At 37.6% G+C, this 17,432-nt stretch overlaps 1 protein-coding gene across 13 annotated transcripts in view; it reads left to right on the top strand.

The window, feature by feature from the left end:
• ntng1a (netrin g1a) overlaps positions 1 to 17,432 on the top strand; it is a 286,683-nt gene that overhangs the window by 221,727 nt on the left and 47,524 nt on the right. For 2 of the 13 annotated variants that reach the window (XM_061922319.1, XM_061922314.1), the window contains exons 6-7: positions 3,952 to 3,996; positions 13,619 to 13,675. The exons of 5 other annotated variants lie outside the window; for them this stretch is intronic. In XM_061922319.1, the coding sequence (XP_061778303.1) occupies positions 3,952 to 3,996; positions 13,619 to 13,675 (102 nt within the window). Of the gene's footprint in view, positions 1 to 3,951; positions 3,997 to 13,615; positions 13,676 to 17,432 lie in introns of all 13 variants that reach the window. 6 more of the 13 variants (XM_061922318.1, XM_061922313.1, XM_061922320.1 and 3 more) reach the window with 3 other exon arrangements.

Raw genomic sequence — 17,432 nt, 5'->3', positions numbered from 1 at the left:
ATTCTACAACAGAAACACAACGTAGAAACAACATGCTTTTTGACGACATTTAATCAATGTTGGGTCCTGCTGTTGATTTTATGATCGAATTTTGCTCATTTCCCAACCAGCAGTCTAAAACACGAATACAACGTTGAAACAACATGCTTTTTGACGACATTTATTCAATGTCAGGTTGTGACATTGATTTGACCTATGGATTTTAGTCATTTTCCAACCAATATTCTACAACACAAATACAACGTAAAAACAACGTACATTTTGACGACATTTAATCAATGTTGGGTCCTGGTCAGGATTTTTACGATCGAATGTTGGTCATTTCCCAACCAATATTCTACAACACAAATACAACGTAGAAACAACGTACTTTTTGACGACGTTTAATCAATGTTGGGTTCTGACGATCTGACCATTGAATGTTGGTCATTTCCCAACCGATATTCTTCAACAGAAATTCCACATTGAAACAACGTGCTTTTTGACGACAATTAATCAACGTCGGGTTCTGACATCAAACGTTGGTCATTTCCCCAAACAACAACGTGGATCCAACGTTAGACATCACCGTTGTCTCAATTAACCAACACAACTCTTTCCCGACGTTCTTTAGAAGTCATTTTCTTGTGCCGACTGGGAAGGCTAATGTCGAAAAATTCCGAAAGACTCCATTGAAGAAAACACTACGACTACCGGAATAAACAAAAACATTTCAAAATGTTGCTGAAGTACTAGAAAAATGATTGAATTAGGGACTTGCATAAATAGCTATAAACAATTTTGAGAACATATTGCGGACGCAGAGCTTTAGGCACGAAAGGAATGTATAATATGGGACCTTTTTTTTTTTCTTCCTTCATTTGAATGATATTGTACTCCAAATAAAATAAAAATAAAACCAGCGCCTGGATCCAAATGCACCACGAATTGAAGGGAGATGAGAAGCAATAACGGAAAAGGGACGGGTAAAGTCTAAATCAATGCAAAGGAAGGTTCCGGGTGTTGAAAGTGCTCGTCACCGCCTGCCAACCTCACAGCTGATGTATTATTCAGTTAGGGGGGGGGCGGGGGGGGGGGGGGGGGGGGACACAAAGTTCAAATGCACCGATGCTCACACGACAACTGATTCATAGGCTCGGCGCTAACTACCTGAAGGTGCAGGATTGATGCAGTCACAGGACAAAGAAATGATCCTTTAAATAAACAAAAACTGTCGGGGCATGAGGAGGGAAGGAATTGCCTGAGCCCCCTTCCGCTCTCATGCACACGGAGTATTCCCCCCCCCCCCCCTCCCCCCGTGTGGAAATACAGATATGTGTACTCCTCCCACCGAAATCCGTCATTCCAAGCCCACACACCTGCCATTATTTATTCATTGTTATTCCTCCACCAGAAACACAGTGTAATTAGATATTGATCACATAGTCGATGTGATGAATTAAACAAAATGCCCCCCGAACGTCTTGCTTTGTCACTAATAGCCGAGACCCGCTTGCATAAACCATGACTCAAATACTAACCTTGTTTCCATATGAGTTGGGAAATTGTGTTAGATGTAAATATAAACGGAATGCAATAATTTGCGAATCATTTCCAACCCATATTCAGTTGAATATGCGACAAAGACAACATATTTGATGATCAAACTGATAAGCAGTTTTTATTTTTTCTTGCAAATTAACTTTAGAATTTGATGCCAGCAACACGTGACAAAGAAGTTGTGAAAGGTGGCAATAAATACTGATAAAGTTGAGGAATGCTCATCAAACACTTATTTGGAACATCCCGCAGGTGTGCAGGCTAATTGGGAACAGGTTTGGTGCCATGATTGGGTATAAAAACAGCTTCCCCAAAAAATGCTCAGTCTTTCACAAGAAGGTACACCCCTTTGTCCGCAATAGTCAAACAGTTTAAGAACGACGTTTCTCAAAGTGCAATTGCAAGAAATTGAGGGATTTCAACATCTACGGTCCATAATATCATCGAAAGGTTCAGAGAATCTGGAGAAATCACTCCACGTAAGCGGCATGGCCGGAAACCAACACTGAATGACCGTGACCTTCGATCCTGTATCAAAAACCGACATCAATCTCTAAAGGATATCACCACATGGGCTCATGAACACTTAAAAAAAAACACTGTAACTAAATACAGTTTGTCGTTACATCTGTAAGTGCAAGTTAAAGCGCTACTATGCAAATGTAAGCCATGTATCAACAACATCCGGAAACGCCGCCAGCTACTCTAGCCCGGAAATCATCTAAAATGGACTGATGCAAAACGGAAAAGTGTTCTGTAGTCTTGACGAGTCCACATTTCAAATTGTTTTTGGAAATATTCGACATTGTGTCGAAGCAAACCATCCAGACTCTTATCGACGCAAAGTTCAGAATCCAGCATCTGTGATGGTATGGTGGTGCATTAGTGCCCAAGGAATGGGTAACTTACACATCTGTGAAGGCACCATTAAGGCTGAAAGGTACATACAAGTTTTGGAACAACATATGCTGCCATCTAAGCGCCGTCTTTTTTCATGGACGCCCCTGCTTATTTCAGCAAGACACATTCAGCACGTGCTACAACAGCGTGGCTTCGTAAAAAAAAAGAGTGCGGTACTTTTTGGGGGCGGTATAGCTCGGTTGGTAGAGGGACCGTAGTCAAGGAGCGCAGGCTTCACTCTCACTTTCCTCATCCACGAATCCTTCATCCTCGCTCAAATTACTGGGGAAATCGTCGCTTTCTCGGTCCGAATCGCTCTTGCTGCTCGTGGCCATGATTGTAAACAATGTGAGGAGCTCCACAACCCGTGATGTCACGCGCACATCGTCTGCTACTTCCGGTACAGGTAAGGCTTTTTTATTAGCGAACTTTTATCGTGGATGTTCTCTACTAAATCAGCAAAAATATGGCAATATCGCGAAATGATCAAGTACGACACAGAATGGACCTGCTATCCCCGTTTGAATAAGAACATCTCATTTCAGGTTTAGCTCGGTTGGTAGAGTGGCCGTGCCAGCAACTTGAGGGTTGCAGGTTCGATTCCCGCTTCAGCCATCCTAGTCACTGCCGTTGTGTCCTTGGGCAAGACACTTTGCCCACCTGCTCCCAGTGCCACCCACGCTGGTTGAAATGTAACTTAGATATTGGGTTTCACTATGTAAAGCGCTTTGAGTCACTAGAGAAAAGCGCTATATAAATATAATTCACTTCACTTCACTTTCCTGGCCCGCCTGCAGTCCAGACCTGTCTCCCATGGAAAATGTGCGGCGTATTATGAAGCGTAAAATACGACCCCGGACTGTTGAACGACTGAAACGGGAAAGAATTCCACTTTCAAAGCTTCAACAATTAGTTTTTTTTTCCTCAGTTCCCAAACGTTTATTGAGTGTTGTTGAAAGAAAAGGTGATGTAAGACAGTGGTGAACATACCCTTTCCCAACTACTTTGAAATTTAAGTTATTATTTGCAACAAAAAAAATTAAGTTTATGAGTTTGAACATCAAATAAGTTGTCTTTGTAGTGCATTCAATTGAATATGGGTTGAAAAGTATTTGTATTCCGTTTATATTTACATCGAACACAATTTCCCAACTCTTATGGAAACGGGGTTTGTACTTGGTGTAGGGTTTTTTTTGGCGGGGGGGGTTTTCTAAGTTGTCACTCACCATGACCATAAACACACCCAACACACGCCGTGCAAGTCACGCCGATTGCACACGGCGTCTCCCCGACGCCCTCATGGCGTTGCTCGTCCATGTCAACAACATCCACATTGCATCCGCTCTCGACTGGTTTGACTCATGCCGGATTTTGTGCGTGTCCCCCAGTTGTGTGTTCACTACCACATTAGCCCCCCCCCCCCCCACCCCCCCAACCCCCCCCCTTTTAGGCTGTTAAGCGCATCACACAAGTGCACATGAATAACTGATGGTTTCTCTCAATTGCACGCAGTGCGGCCGAATGTCTCGTCCCTAGGTGTCGCTAACCGAAAAGAAGGTAGGCAACTCAGATTGTGCAAGTGTTGCTTTTCAGTTGTTTTCACAGATTGGTAGAAAGGCAAAAACGCTCTTGGGATGCGCCGTTTTGCAACTTTGTGGTGCATTCAAAGACCCCGGATTGACGTCGCAAACACCGGTCGCCAGTTTTTAAAGAGAGAGGGAGGCATAACTTCCAGGAGGTGCACAAATAAAATTGGTATCATAATAATAATGTATTCACTATGAATTCTACGCTACCGAACAGTCTGAAGTAAAGGAAAACTGTCAAATTATTAATCATAATTTTAAATGAACAAAGACAGGTTATGTCATTATTTCAATTCATATTCCGGCCACTTTTTATTGAATTAACTTTTTCACTAGACGGAAGAGATATACATAGACTTTGGTTATGCACACCGATTGTTGCAGCAGCTGTCCGGGTGGCTGGTCTCAGACGATCACCATACAAATATCGAAATTTAGGAAAAAAGAAATACAGTTGTTTTTTAAAAAAAAAGATAAAGTTAAAAAAAATAAAACACTTTGTTTTTTTTACTAGACGGAACAAATATACATAGACTTTGGTTATTCCAACCGTTTGTTTCGGCAGCTGTTCAGGTGGCTGGTCTCAGACAATAACAATTCAAGTGTGTAAATTTGAGGAGAAAAAAAGGAAATACGGTTGAATTTTGTTAAAAAAAAAGAAATTTCCTCTTTTTTATTTATTTATTTATTTTTTTTTAGACTAACAAATATACATAGACTTTGGTTATGCAAACCGATTGTTGCAGTGCTGGTCTCAGACTAATGCCTACATTTAAGAAAAAGAAAGAAATACAATTTAAATTTGTTAATGTATATATATATATATATATAATTATTTGTTTTATTTTTTACGAGACAGAACAAATATGCATAGACTTTTGTTATGCAGACCGATTGTTGCAGCAGCTGTCCGGGTGGCTGGTCTCAGACGATCACCATACAAATAGCGAAATTTAGGAAAAAAGAAATACAGTTGTTATTTTAAAGAAAGAGATAAAGTTAAAAAAAATAAAACACTTTGTTTTTTACTAGACGGAAAAAATATACATAGACTTTGGTTATTCCAACCGATTGTTTCGGCAGCTGTTCAGGTGGCTGGTCTCAGACAATAACAATTCAAATGTGTAAATTTGAGGAGAAAAAAAAGGATATACCATTGAATTTTGTTTAAAAAAATAGTTTTTCGTTTTTTTTTTATTGATTTTTTATTTTTTTAAACTAACATTGACTTCGGTTATGCAAACCAATTGTTGCAGTAGCTGTCCGGAGTGCTGGTCTCAGACAAATACCTACATTTAAGAAAAATAAAGAAATACAATAGAAATTTGTTAATGTATAAATATATATGTATCATTATTATTATTTCTATTGTATTTCTTTTTTACGAGACAGAACAAATATGCATAGACTTTTGTTATGCAAACCGATTGTTGCAGCAGCTGTCCGGGTGGCTGATCTCAGACGATCACAATACAAGGAAAGAAACCTGCGAAACAGGCTTTTAGAGATGAAATAGCCTCTGTGGGGTTTTTTCCTGACATAACGTATATATTGATTATAAATATTATTTGTGCGCTATTGACCAATGATGCACCGAAAATTTGGTCTATCATCCCTACAAGCCTGTTTCGCAGGTTTCTTTATGGGAACAGGCTTGTAGGGATGATTTAGCCCCTGTTTTTTTCCTGACCTAACGTACATATATATAGATTATATATTTTATTTGTGCACTATAGAAAAGTGATGCACCGAAAATTTGGTCTATCATCCCTGCAAGCCTGTTTCACAAGTTTTCCTGCTTGTAAGAAGATTTTTTGAAAAATCCTAACGTACATATAGATTATATATATTATTTGTGCACTATTGACAAGTGATGCACCAAAAATTTGGTCTATCATCCCTACAAGCCTGTTTCACAGGATTCCCTGCTCTTCAGGCAATTTAAAAAAAAATCCTAACACACATATAGATTATATATATTATTTGTGCACTATTGACAAGTGATGCACCCAAAATTTGGTCTATCATCCCTGCAAGCCTGTTTCACAAGTTTTCCTGCTTGTAAGAAGATTTTTTGAAAAATCCTAACGTACATATAGATTATATATATTATTTTTGAACCAGTGACAAGTGATCCACCCAAAATTTGGTCTATCATCCCTACAAGCCTGTTTCACAGGATTCCCTGCTCTTAAGGCGATTTAAAAAAAAATCCTAACGTAAATATAGATTATATATATTATTTGTGCACTATTGACAAGTGATGCACCCAAAATTTGGTCTATCATCCCTACAAGCCTGTTTCACAGGTTTCCCTGCTTTCTAGGCAATCTAAAAAAATATATCCTCATGTACATATAGATTATATGTATTATTTGTGCACTATTGACAAGTGATGCACCGAAAATTTGGTCTATCGTCCCTACAAGCCTGTTTCACAGGATTCCCTGCTCTTCAGGCGATTTTTAAAAATCCTAACGTACATATAGATCATATATATTATTTGTGCACTATTGACAAGTGATGCACCGAAGATTTGGTCGTCTTAAATTGACTTTGCCCGCCAAAACCGGACGTCGTGACGAAATATCACGGAACTCATTCCCGAGCGCAGCCACATCAGCTGCTCACTTTTGAAAGAAAACCTGCCAAACAGGCCTGAAGGGATGATACACCATCTGTGTTTTTTCCTGACATAACGTATATGTAGATTATATATATTATTTGTGCATTATTGACAAGGGATGCACTGAAAATTTGGTCTATCATCCCTACAAGGCTGTTTTTCAGGTTTCCCTGTTCATCAGGGGATTTTATAAAATCCCCTGAAGGAAACATACGAAATAGGCTTGTAGGGATGAAAAAGCCTCTGTGTTTTTTTCCTGACCTAACATATATATATAGATTATATGTATTATATGTACACTATTAACAAGTGATGCACCGAAAATTTGGTCTATCATCCCTGCAAGCCTGTTTTGCAGTTTTCCCTCCTCGTCAGGGGATTTAATAGAATCCTAACGTATATATGAAATACATATATATATTATTTGTGCATTATTGACAAGTGAGGCACTGAAAATTTGGTCTATCATTCCTACAAGCCTGTTTTTGCAGGTTTCCCTGCTCATCAGGTGATTTTTACAAAAACCCTGAAGGAAACCTGCAAAACAGGCTTGAAGGGATGAAATAGCCTCTGTGTTTTTTCCTGACCTAACGTATATATAGATTATACATATTTTTTGTGCACTGTTGACAAGTGAGGCACTGAAAAGTTGGTCTATCATCCCTACAAGCCTGTTTCGCAGGTTTCCCTGCTCATCAGGTGATTTTTACAAACACCCTGAAGGAAACCTGCAAAACAGGCTTGAAGGGATTAAATAGCCAATGTATTTTTTTCCTGACCTAACGTATACTGTATATAGATTATATATATTATTTGTGAAAATTTGTTCTGTCATCCCTACAAGCCTGTTTCACAGGTTTCCCTGCTTGTCAGGGGATTTTGAAAAATCTTAACGTATATATAGATTCTATATATTATTTGTGCACTATTGACAAGTGATGCACCGAAAATTTGGTCTATCATCCCTGCAAGCCTGTTTTGCAGTTTTCCCTCCTCGTCAGGGGATTTAATAGAATCCTAACGTATATATGAAATACATATATATATTATTTGTGCATTATTGACAAGTGATGCACCGAAGATTTGGTCGTCTTAAAATGACTTTGCCCGCCAAAACCGGACGTCGTGACGAAATATCACGGAACTCATTCCCGAGCGCAGCCACATCAGCTGCTCACTTTTGAAAGAAAACCTGCCAAACAGGCCTGAAGGGATGATACACCATCTGTGTTTTTTCCTGACATAACGTATATGTAGATTATATATATTATTTGTGCATTATTGACAAGGGATGCACTGAAAATTTGGTCTATCATCCCTACAAGGCTGTTTTTCAGGTTTCCCTGTTCATCAGGGGATTTTATAAAATCCCCTGAAGGAAACATACGAAATAGGCTTGTAGGGATGAAAAAGCCTCTGTGTTTTTTTTCCTGACCTAACATATATATATAGATTATATGTATTATATGTACACTATTAACAAGTGATGCACCGAAAATTTGGTCTATCATCCCTGCAAGCCTGTTTTGCAGTTTTCCCTCCTCGTCAGAGGATTTAATAGAATCCTAACGTATATATGAAATACATATATGTATTATTTGTGCATTATTGACAAGTGAGGCACTGAAAATTTGGTCTATCATTCCTACAAGCCTGTTTTTGCAGGTTTCCCTGCTCATCAGGTGATTTTTACAAAAACCCTGAAGGAAACCTGCAAAACAGGCTTGAAGGGATGAAATAGCCTCTGTGTTTTTTCCTGACCTAACGTATATATAGATTATACATATTTTTTGTGCACTGTTGACAAGTGAGGCACTGAAAAGTTGGTGTATCATCCCTACAAGCCTGTTTCGCAGGTTTCCCTGCTCATCAGGTGATTTTTACAAAAACCCTGAAGGAAACCCGCAAAACAAGCCTGAAGGGATGAAATAGCCAATGTGTTTTTTTCCTGACCTAACGTATACTGTATATAGATTATATATATTATTTGTGAAAATTTGGTCCATCATCCCTACAAGTCTGTTTCACAGGTTTCCCTGCTTGTCAGGGGATTTTGAAAAATCTTAACGTATATATAGATTCTGTATATTATTTGTGCACTATTGACAAGTGATGCACCGAAAATTTTGGTCTATCATCCCTGCAAGCCTGTTTTGCAGTTTTCCCTCCTCGTCAGGGGATTTAATAGAATCCTAACGTATATATGAAATACATATATATATTATTTGTGCATTATTGACAAGTGATGCACCGAAGATTTGGTCGTCTTAAATTGACTTTGCCCGCCAAAACCGGACGTCGTGACGAAATATCACGGAATTCATTCCCGAGCGCAGCCACATCAGCTGCTCACTTTTGAAAGAAAACCTGCCAAACAGGCCTGAAGGGATGATACACCATCTGTGTTTTTTCCTGACCTAACGTATATGTAGATTATATATATTATTTGTGCATTATTGACAAGGGATGCACTGAAAATTTGGTCTATCATCCCTACAAGGCTGTTTTTCAGGTTTCCCTGTTCATCAGGGGATTTTATAAAATCCCCTGAAGGAAACATACGAAATAGGCTTGTAGGGATGAAAAAGCCTCTGTGTTTTTTTCCTGACCTAACATATATATATAGATTATATGTATTATATGTACACTATTAACAAGTGATGCACCGAAAATTTGGTCTATCATCCCTGTAAGCCTGTTTTGCAGTTTTCCCTCCTCGTCAGGGGATTTAATAGAATCCTAACGTATATATGAAATACATATATATATTATTTGTGCATTATTGACAAGTGAGGCACTGAAAATTTGGTCTATCATTCCTACAAGCCTGTTTTTGCAGGTTTCCCTGCTCATCAGGTGATTTTTACAAAAACCCTGAAGGAAACCTGCAAAACAGGCTTGAAGGGATGTAATAGCCTCTGTGTTTTTTCCTGACCTAACGTATATATAGATTATACATATTTTTTGTGCACTGTTGACAAGTGAGGCACTGAAAAGTTGGTCTATCATCCCTACAAGCCTGTTTCGCAGGTTTCCCTGCTCATCAGGTGATTTTTACAAAAACCCTGAAGGAAACCTGCAAAACAGGTTTGAAGGGATGAAATAGCCAATGTGTTTTTTTCCTGACCTAACGTATACTGTATATAGATTATATATATTATTTGTGAAAATTTGGTCCGTCATCCCTACAAGCCTGTTTCACAGGTTTCCCTGCTTGTCAGGGGATTTTGAAAAATCTTAACGTATATATAGATTCTATATATTATTTGTGCACTATTGACAAGTGATGCACCGAAAATTTGGTCTATCATTCCTACAAGCCTGTTTTCGCAGGTTTCCCTGCTCATCAGGTGATTTTTACAAAAACCCTGAAGGAAACCTGCAAAACAGGCTTGAAGGGATGAAATAGCCTCTGTGTTTTTTCCTGACCTAACGTATACATAGATTATATATATTATTTGTGCACTATTGACAAGTGATGCACTGAAAATTTGGTCTATCATCCCTACAAGCCTGTTTCGCAGGCTTGAGCACAACGAGAAGAGAAGCGGGAAGAGCTTTTTTTTTTCGTTTTCTGGCGGTTTCGTGCGGATTGATGTTCGGGCTCATGTCGGCTTAATCCATCGTGCAGATAGGTGGCGCCGCCTGGCAAACGTGTGTCGGTCAGTCAGCCATTGTGCGTCTTATTCCCCGTTTCTACTCTTTTCTTCCACGGCGGGAGCAGGATGGGGAGATTGATGCCTTCACTGCCGGTCCGCTTCCTCACACTTTTTAGCGTGGGACATTCTTGGCTGGCCTCCAGTTTTATTTATTTTATTACAGTATGTCTCCATAAACACATCTATTTTATTTTTTTTTAAGACATTTTGTCCAAAGGGGGGCGCATTTCAATGTTTTACACACACTTGTTATTTCATATGTTGACACAGTCAATTTGAAAAATCCCTCCTTTTTGGATGTATTTCACCACCAGGGGTGCAAATGAGACATTTTCTATTATTGGGACCATGATTTATGTCCTAACTTGTTCACCGGTCCTCATATGGACGGTACTTTTCCTTGTTGATGTCTAAAGAAGCATAGACATACAAGAACACACACACACACACTCTTGTCGTTCTGACCTTCTTGAGACCCCCGAATAATTCCTACCTCTTTAGGACCACCCTGTCTAGATATATAAAAAATTGTATTTACAACAATAATGATATTATACCTACTATGCAAATATAAAACAGGTAAATTTTAGTATATATATATTTTTTTTTTTTTCATAATTGATTTTTAGTCTTCATTATTTACTTCAAGTAAGTCTCTCTCTCTCTCTCTCTCTCTATATATATATATATATATATATATATATATATATATATATACATGTATGTATATGTATATATGTATGTATATGTGTATATATATGTATATATATATATATGTATGTATGTGTATATATATATATATATATATATGTATGTATATATATATGTATGTATATATGTGGGTATATGTATGTATATATATATATATACATATATATATATATATATATGTATACATATATATATATATATATATATATATATATATATGTATACATATATATATATATATATATATATATATATATATGTATATATATGTATACATATATATATATATATATATATATATTTATTATTTTTTTTGTTTTGTTTAATTAATTTTGTCCAAAAAGGGCGCATTTCAATTTCTTACACTCACTTGTTATTTCATATGTTGACCAGAGGGGGAGCATTACCTCATATAGAAGGTACTTTTCCTTTTTAATGTGTTAAGAAGCGTACAAATACACACACACACACACACACACACACACACACACACACACACTTGTCGTTCTGACCTTCTTGAGACCTCCAAAAAATGCCTACCTCTTTAGGACCACCCTGTCTAGATATATAAAGATTTGTATTTACAACAATAACGATATATACATACTATGCAAATATAAAGGGTCAACTTTTAGTAATTATATATATTTTTTTCAAAATTGATTTTTAATCTTCATTAGTTACTTCAAGTAAGTCTCTCTCGCTCTCTCTCTCTCTCTCTCTCCCTCCTCCCCTCTCCCTCTCCCTCTCTCTCTCTCTCTCTCTCTCTCTCTCTCTCTCTCTCTCTCTCTCTCTCTCTCTCTCTCTCTCTATATATATATATATATATTATTTAGTTTAATTAATTTTGTCCAAAGAGGGCGTATTTCAATTTCTTACACTCACTTGTTATTTCATATGTTGACCAGAGGGGGAGCACTACCTCATATAGAAGGTATTTTTCCTTTTTAAAGTGTTAAGAAGCGTATGAATACAAGAAGACACACACACACACACTCTAGTCGTTCTGACCTTCTTGAGACCTCCGAAAAATGCCTACCTCTTTAGGACCACCCTGTCTAGATATATAAAGATTTGTATTTACAACAATAACGATATATACATACTATGCAAATATAAAAAAGGTCAACTTTTAGTAATTATTGTTCTTTTTTTTTTTTAAATTGATTTTTAATCTTCATTATTTACTTCAAGTATATCTCTATATACATATTTATTTTTTATTTTTTTGTATTACTTTTGTCCAAAGGGGGCGCATTACAATTTCTTACACTCACTTGTTATTTCATAAGTTGACCAGAAGGGGAGTACTTCTAAAATAAATACCTAATTTTGATATATTTCACCACCAGGGGGTGAAAATGAGACATTTTCTATTAGATTCAATGGTTTTCCATATTGGGACCATGATTTATGTCCTAACTTGTTCACCGGTCCTCATATGGACGGAACTTTTCCTTGTTGATGTCTCAAGAAGTATAGACATACAAGAACACACACACACACTCCAAAAAATGCCTACCTCTTTAGAACCACCCTGTCCACATATATAAAGATTTATATTTACAAAAATAATAATATATACAAACTATGCAAATATAAAAAAGGTAAGTTTTTAGTAATTTTTTTTAATTATTTTTTAGGTTTATGATTGGTTTTTAATCATCATTTACTTCAAGTTATTAGAGTATGTCTCTATATACATATTTATTCAATGTTTTTATTAATTTTGGCCAAAGGGGGTGCATTTAAATTTCTTACACACACTTGTTATTTCATATGTTGGCCAGAGGTGAGCACGTTCAAAACCGACACACTGTCAATTTGGAAAACATCCTAATTTTGATAGATTTCACCACCAGGGGTGCAAATGAGATCTCTATTTTTTTGTTTTTTGTAATGTGCTTAAGGCCGAAGACAAACAGGTCCCGGACCACAGATGGCCCCTGTGTCGCACTTTGGGCAACCCAGCTGTAAAAGCTAACAGTTAATGACTACTATAGTCTCAGTACCATAGTGTATTTGTTCATCCTATGGTCACATTTGGGATTTGGGTTGTCTTACGTCGGCACCGGAAGTCGTAAAATCAGCAGGGGTTTTTTCGGGGATGAATAGGGAAGTCCTTCTTATCATATATTGCTGCCTTTGCAAGTGTCAATGTTTACTTTTGCATGCACATCAAGTCAAGAAAAAATCCTGACTTTGGAGCAATGTTCACGGACTCTAGTATTTAGCTCTCTATTAGATGCAACAGTTTTTCCGTATTGGGACTGTGATTTCGGTCCTAACTTGTTCACGGGTCCTCAGATGGACGAACTTTTCACACACACACACACACACACGGAGGACTTTAATGCACGTGTTAATGACACAAAGCATAAATAAATATTATTTCAATTGTTTTGCATCCCGGCCACGTGTAACAGATTCCACTTGGCAACGTCATTCCTTGTTTTCCCATCATTCATTCCTTCCCTGCCTACTATCAAAGCTGAGTACTCTTAATTCTCTGACATTGCATTTTTTTTGCTTGGTTGCAATATCATGTTCTTTTTTTTTGTTTGTTTTTTTGTATGTTTCTTTTATTGATCTAGTAGCTCCACAAGTTGCATTGTCCACCGCCACTTCAGCCCAGGTTCTGAACCGCAAGCGAGGTAGGCATTCCCACCAACCCCCCTACCCCCATGACACCTATCTTCCTCTAGCTTAAAATCTAACGGTGCCATATTTTTAATACGTGCTCCTTTGGTGAATTTTACAAATGTCACTGCCGACAAAACAAATAGAAATACAAAACGGAAAAAAATATTTTCAAAAAACTGCTAGCTCGATGCTAATTTACATTGGATTTGCCATAGACATGCTACCAATTGGGATTAGCCATTTTACATGGCGATTTCAATCGATTAGTCAATTGATTAATGTAGCCCTTAGTCGCCAATGCCGCAAAGGGCTGCACAAACCGCAATGACAAATCAAGGCAAGGAAAAACTCAAAACCTGAAATGAGGTTAAAAAATAAATAAATAAATAAAAACATCTTGGGAAGGGGCCTCAGATATGGGGACCCCCAATCCTGGAAGCCAAGTGAGTACAGTTATTGCTTTATTCATGATAATGTGAGAGTCCGGTCCATCGGGGGCCAGCAGAGGGTCGTCGTAAGGGAGTGGTCAACACCGGAGTCATGGCTTAGAACAGAGGGGGGAGTACATACAAGTTTTACACACTTGTTATATCATATGTTGGCCTTAGGGGTGCACTTAAATTTTTTTACACTCACTTGTTATTTCATATGTTGGCCAGAGGGGGAGCACTTCACATTTTTACACACTTGTTATATGTTGGCCAGAGGGGGCGCACTTCAAGTTTTTACACACACTTGTTATTTAATATGTTGGCCTTAGGGGGAGCACTTAAATTTTTTTACACACACTTGGTATTTCATATGTTGGCCAGAGGGGGAGCACTTCAAATTTTTACACACACTTGTTATATCATATGTTGGCCAGAGGAGGAGCACTTCAAATGTTTACACACACTTGTTATTCCATATGTTGGCCAGTGGGGGAGCACTTCAAATTTTTACACTCACTTGTTATTTCATATGTTGGCCAGAGGAAGAGCACTTCAAATTGTTTACACACACTCGTTATATCATATATTGGTCAGAGGGGGAGCACTTCAAATTGTTTACACACACTTGTTATTTCATATGTTGGCCATAAGGGGAGCACGTCAAATTTTTACACACACTTGTTATATCATATATAAGCCAGAGGGGGAGCACTTCAAATTTCTTACACACACTTGTTATATCATATGTTGGCCAGAGGGGGAACACTTCAAAAGTTTTACACACACTTGTTATATCATATATTGGCCAGAGGGGGAGCACTTCAAATGTTTTACACACACTTGTTATTTCATATGTTGGCCAGAGGGGGAGCACTATAAATGTTTACACACACTTGTTATATCATATATTGGCCAGAGGGGGAGCACTTCACATTTTTACACACACTTGTTATATCATATGTTGGCCAGAGGGGGAGCACTATACATTTTTACACACACTTGTTTTTTCATATGTTGGCCAGTGGCGGAGCACTTCAAATTTTTACACACACTTGTTATTTCATATGTTGGCCTTAGGGGGAGCACTTAAATTTTTTTACACACACTTGTTATTTCATATGTTGGCCAGAGGGGGAGCACTTAAATTTTTTTACACACACACTTGTTATATCATATATTGGCCAGAGGGGGAGCACTTCAAAGTTTTTACACACACTTGTTATTTCATATGTTGGCCAGGGGGGAGCACTTCAAAGTTTTTACACACACTTGTTATTTCATATGTTGGCCAGAGGAAGAGCACCTTAAATTGTTTACACACGCTTGTTATTTTATATGTTGGCCAGAGGGGGGGCACTTCAAATTTTTACACACACTTGTTATTTTATATTTTGGCCAGAGAGGGAGCATGTCAATTTTTTACACACACTTGCTATGTCATATATTGGCCAGAGGGGGAGCACTTCAAAGTTTTTACACACACTTGTTATTTCATATGTTGGTTTGAGGGGAACACTACGCATTTTTACACACACTTGTTTTTTCGTATGTTGGCCAAAGGAGGAGCACTTAAAATTTTTACACACACTTGTTATTCCATATATTGGCCAGTGGGGGAGCACTTCAAATTTTTACACACACTTGTTATTTCATATGTTGGCCAGAGGAAGAGTACTTCAAATTGTTTACACACACTTGTTATATCATATATTGGTCAGAGGGGGAGCACTTCAAATTGTTTACACACACTTGTTATTTCATATGTTGGCCATAAGGGGAGCACGTCAAATTTTTACACACACTTGTTATATCATATATTGTCCAGAGGGGGAGCACTTCAAACTTTTACACACACTTGTTTTTTCATATGTTGGCCTTAGGGGGAGCATTTAATTTTTTTTTTACACTCACTTCTTATTTCATATGTTGGCCAGAGGGGGAGCACTTCAAATTTTTACACACACTTGTTATTTCATATGTTGGCCAGAGGAAAAGCACTTCAATTTTTTTATACATACTTGTTATATCATATGTTGGCCAGAGGGGGAGCACTTCAATTTTTTACACACACTTGTTATATCATATGTTGGCCAGAGGGGGAGCACTTCAATTTTTTGATACACACTTGTTATATCATATGTTGGCCAGAGGGGGAGCACTTCAATTTTTTGACACACACTTGTTATATCATATGTTGGCCAGAGGGGGGACTTAAAAACTAACGATAAAGGTGAACTTATAACACTGAAACGCCCTCAGGAAGAGGTGCTTTAAAACATGGCTAGCTCGCGGCTAATATCCAGCCGCAATCGGCAGTGTTTTAGCTACTTCCAAATCACTAATCCTCGTCTCCATTGTGACAAATAAAGTACGTTTCTTACAAGTAACGTTATCACTGCAGGACGAGGAATAGCTAAACGAGCTTCACTATAGGAGGATAAAATAGCTCAAACGCCATGTGTGGATCCACACCTGTAATGATACCAAGTACAAGAGCGTATCTAGTCGATACTACTATGATTACATCAATATTTTATATCGTCACATCATCTTGGTTTTTTTATGCTTTTGTTTATGCTTAAATTATGACCAATGTATGATCTTGTAACTACTTGGTATCGGGTCGATGCCCTAAATTTGTGGTATCATCCAAAACTATTGTAAAGTATCCAAACAAGAGCAGAATAAGTGATTATTACATTTGAACAAAAGTTTAGCTAGAACATGTCGAAACGGAAAATAAGCAGATGTTGACAGTAAATGAACAAGTGGAATAATAATCAATTTTTACAGATTGTCCTTTATAATGTTGACAAAATAATAGGTATATACGTCAGCAGACTAATTAGGAGCCTTTGTTTGTTTACTTACTACTAAAAGTCAAGTTGTGTACTATGTTCACTATTTTATTTAAGGACATAAGTTTATGTACTCTAAAATTGTGTGTTAAAATATATTTTTTGTCGTCCCTTTTTATTAAGAAAAGTATCAATGTATCGGAATACATTTTGGTACCGGTACCAAAAATATTGGTATCGGGACAACCCTACTGTAGTCTATGCTCTACTGCCATCTAATGTCTTGGGATTGGAACTGCATGCAAAGTCGACTTTATAATACTTGCAAATGACCCAAAAGTGTAAGAAATCTCGATGGATCTCTCAGGTTACGTGAAATTACAAAAAATATACAAATTTTTTTTTAATCAAACAAATGACCATGATCACCAAATATTTGGTACCACCGAGTACTGGGTAGGAATTGGTTCCGTATCGATTTTATTTGCAACCTTAGCACATTTCCTATGTGACTTGTAATGCTGTCGTGTTTCCAGATC

Source organism: Nerophis ophidion, linkage group LG15, assembly GCF_033978795.1.
Source record: "Nerophis ophidion isolate RoL-2023_Sa linkage group LG15, RoL_Noph_v1.0, whole genome shotgun sequence".
In the NCBI taxonomy this organism is placed as follows: domain Eukaryota; kingdom Metazoa; phylum Chordata; class Actinopteri; order Syngnathiformes; family Syngnathidae; genus Nerophis; species Nerophis ophidion.
Note: the sequence above shows the minus strand (reverse complement) of the source record. Positions and strands in the feature narration are given on the sequence as shown.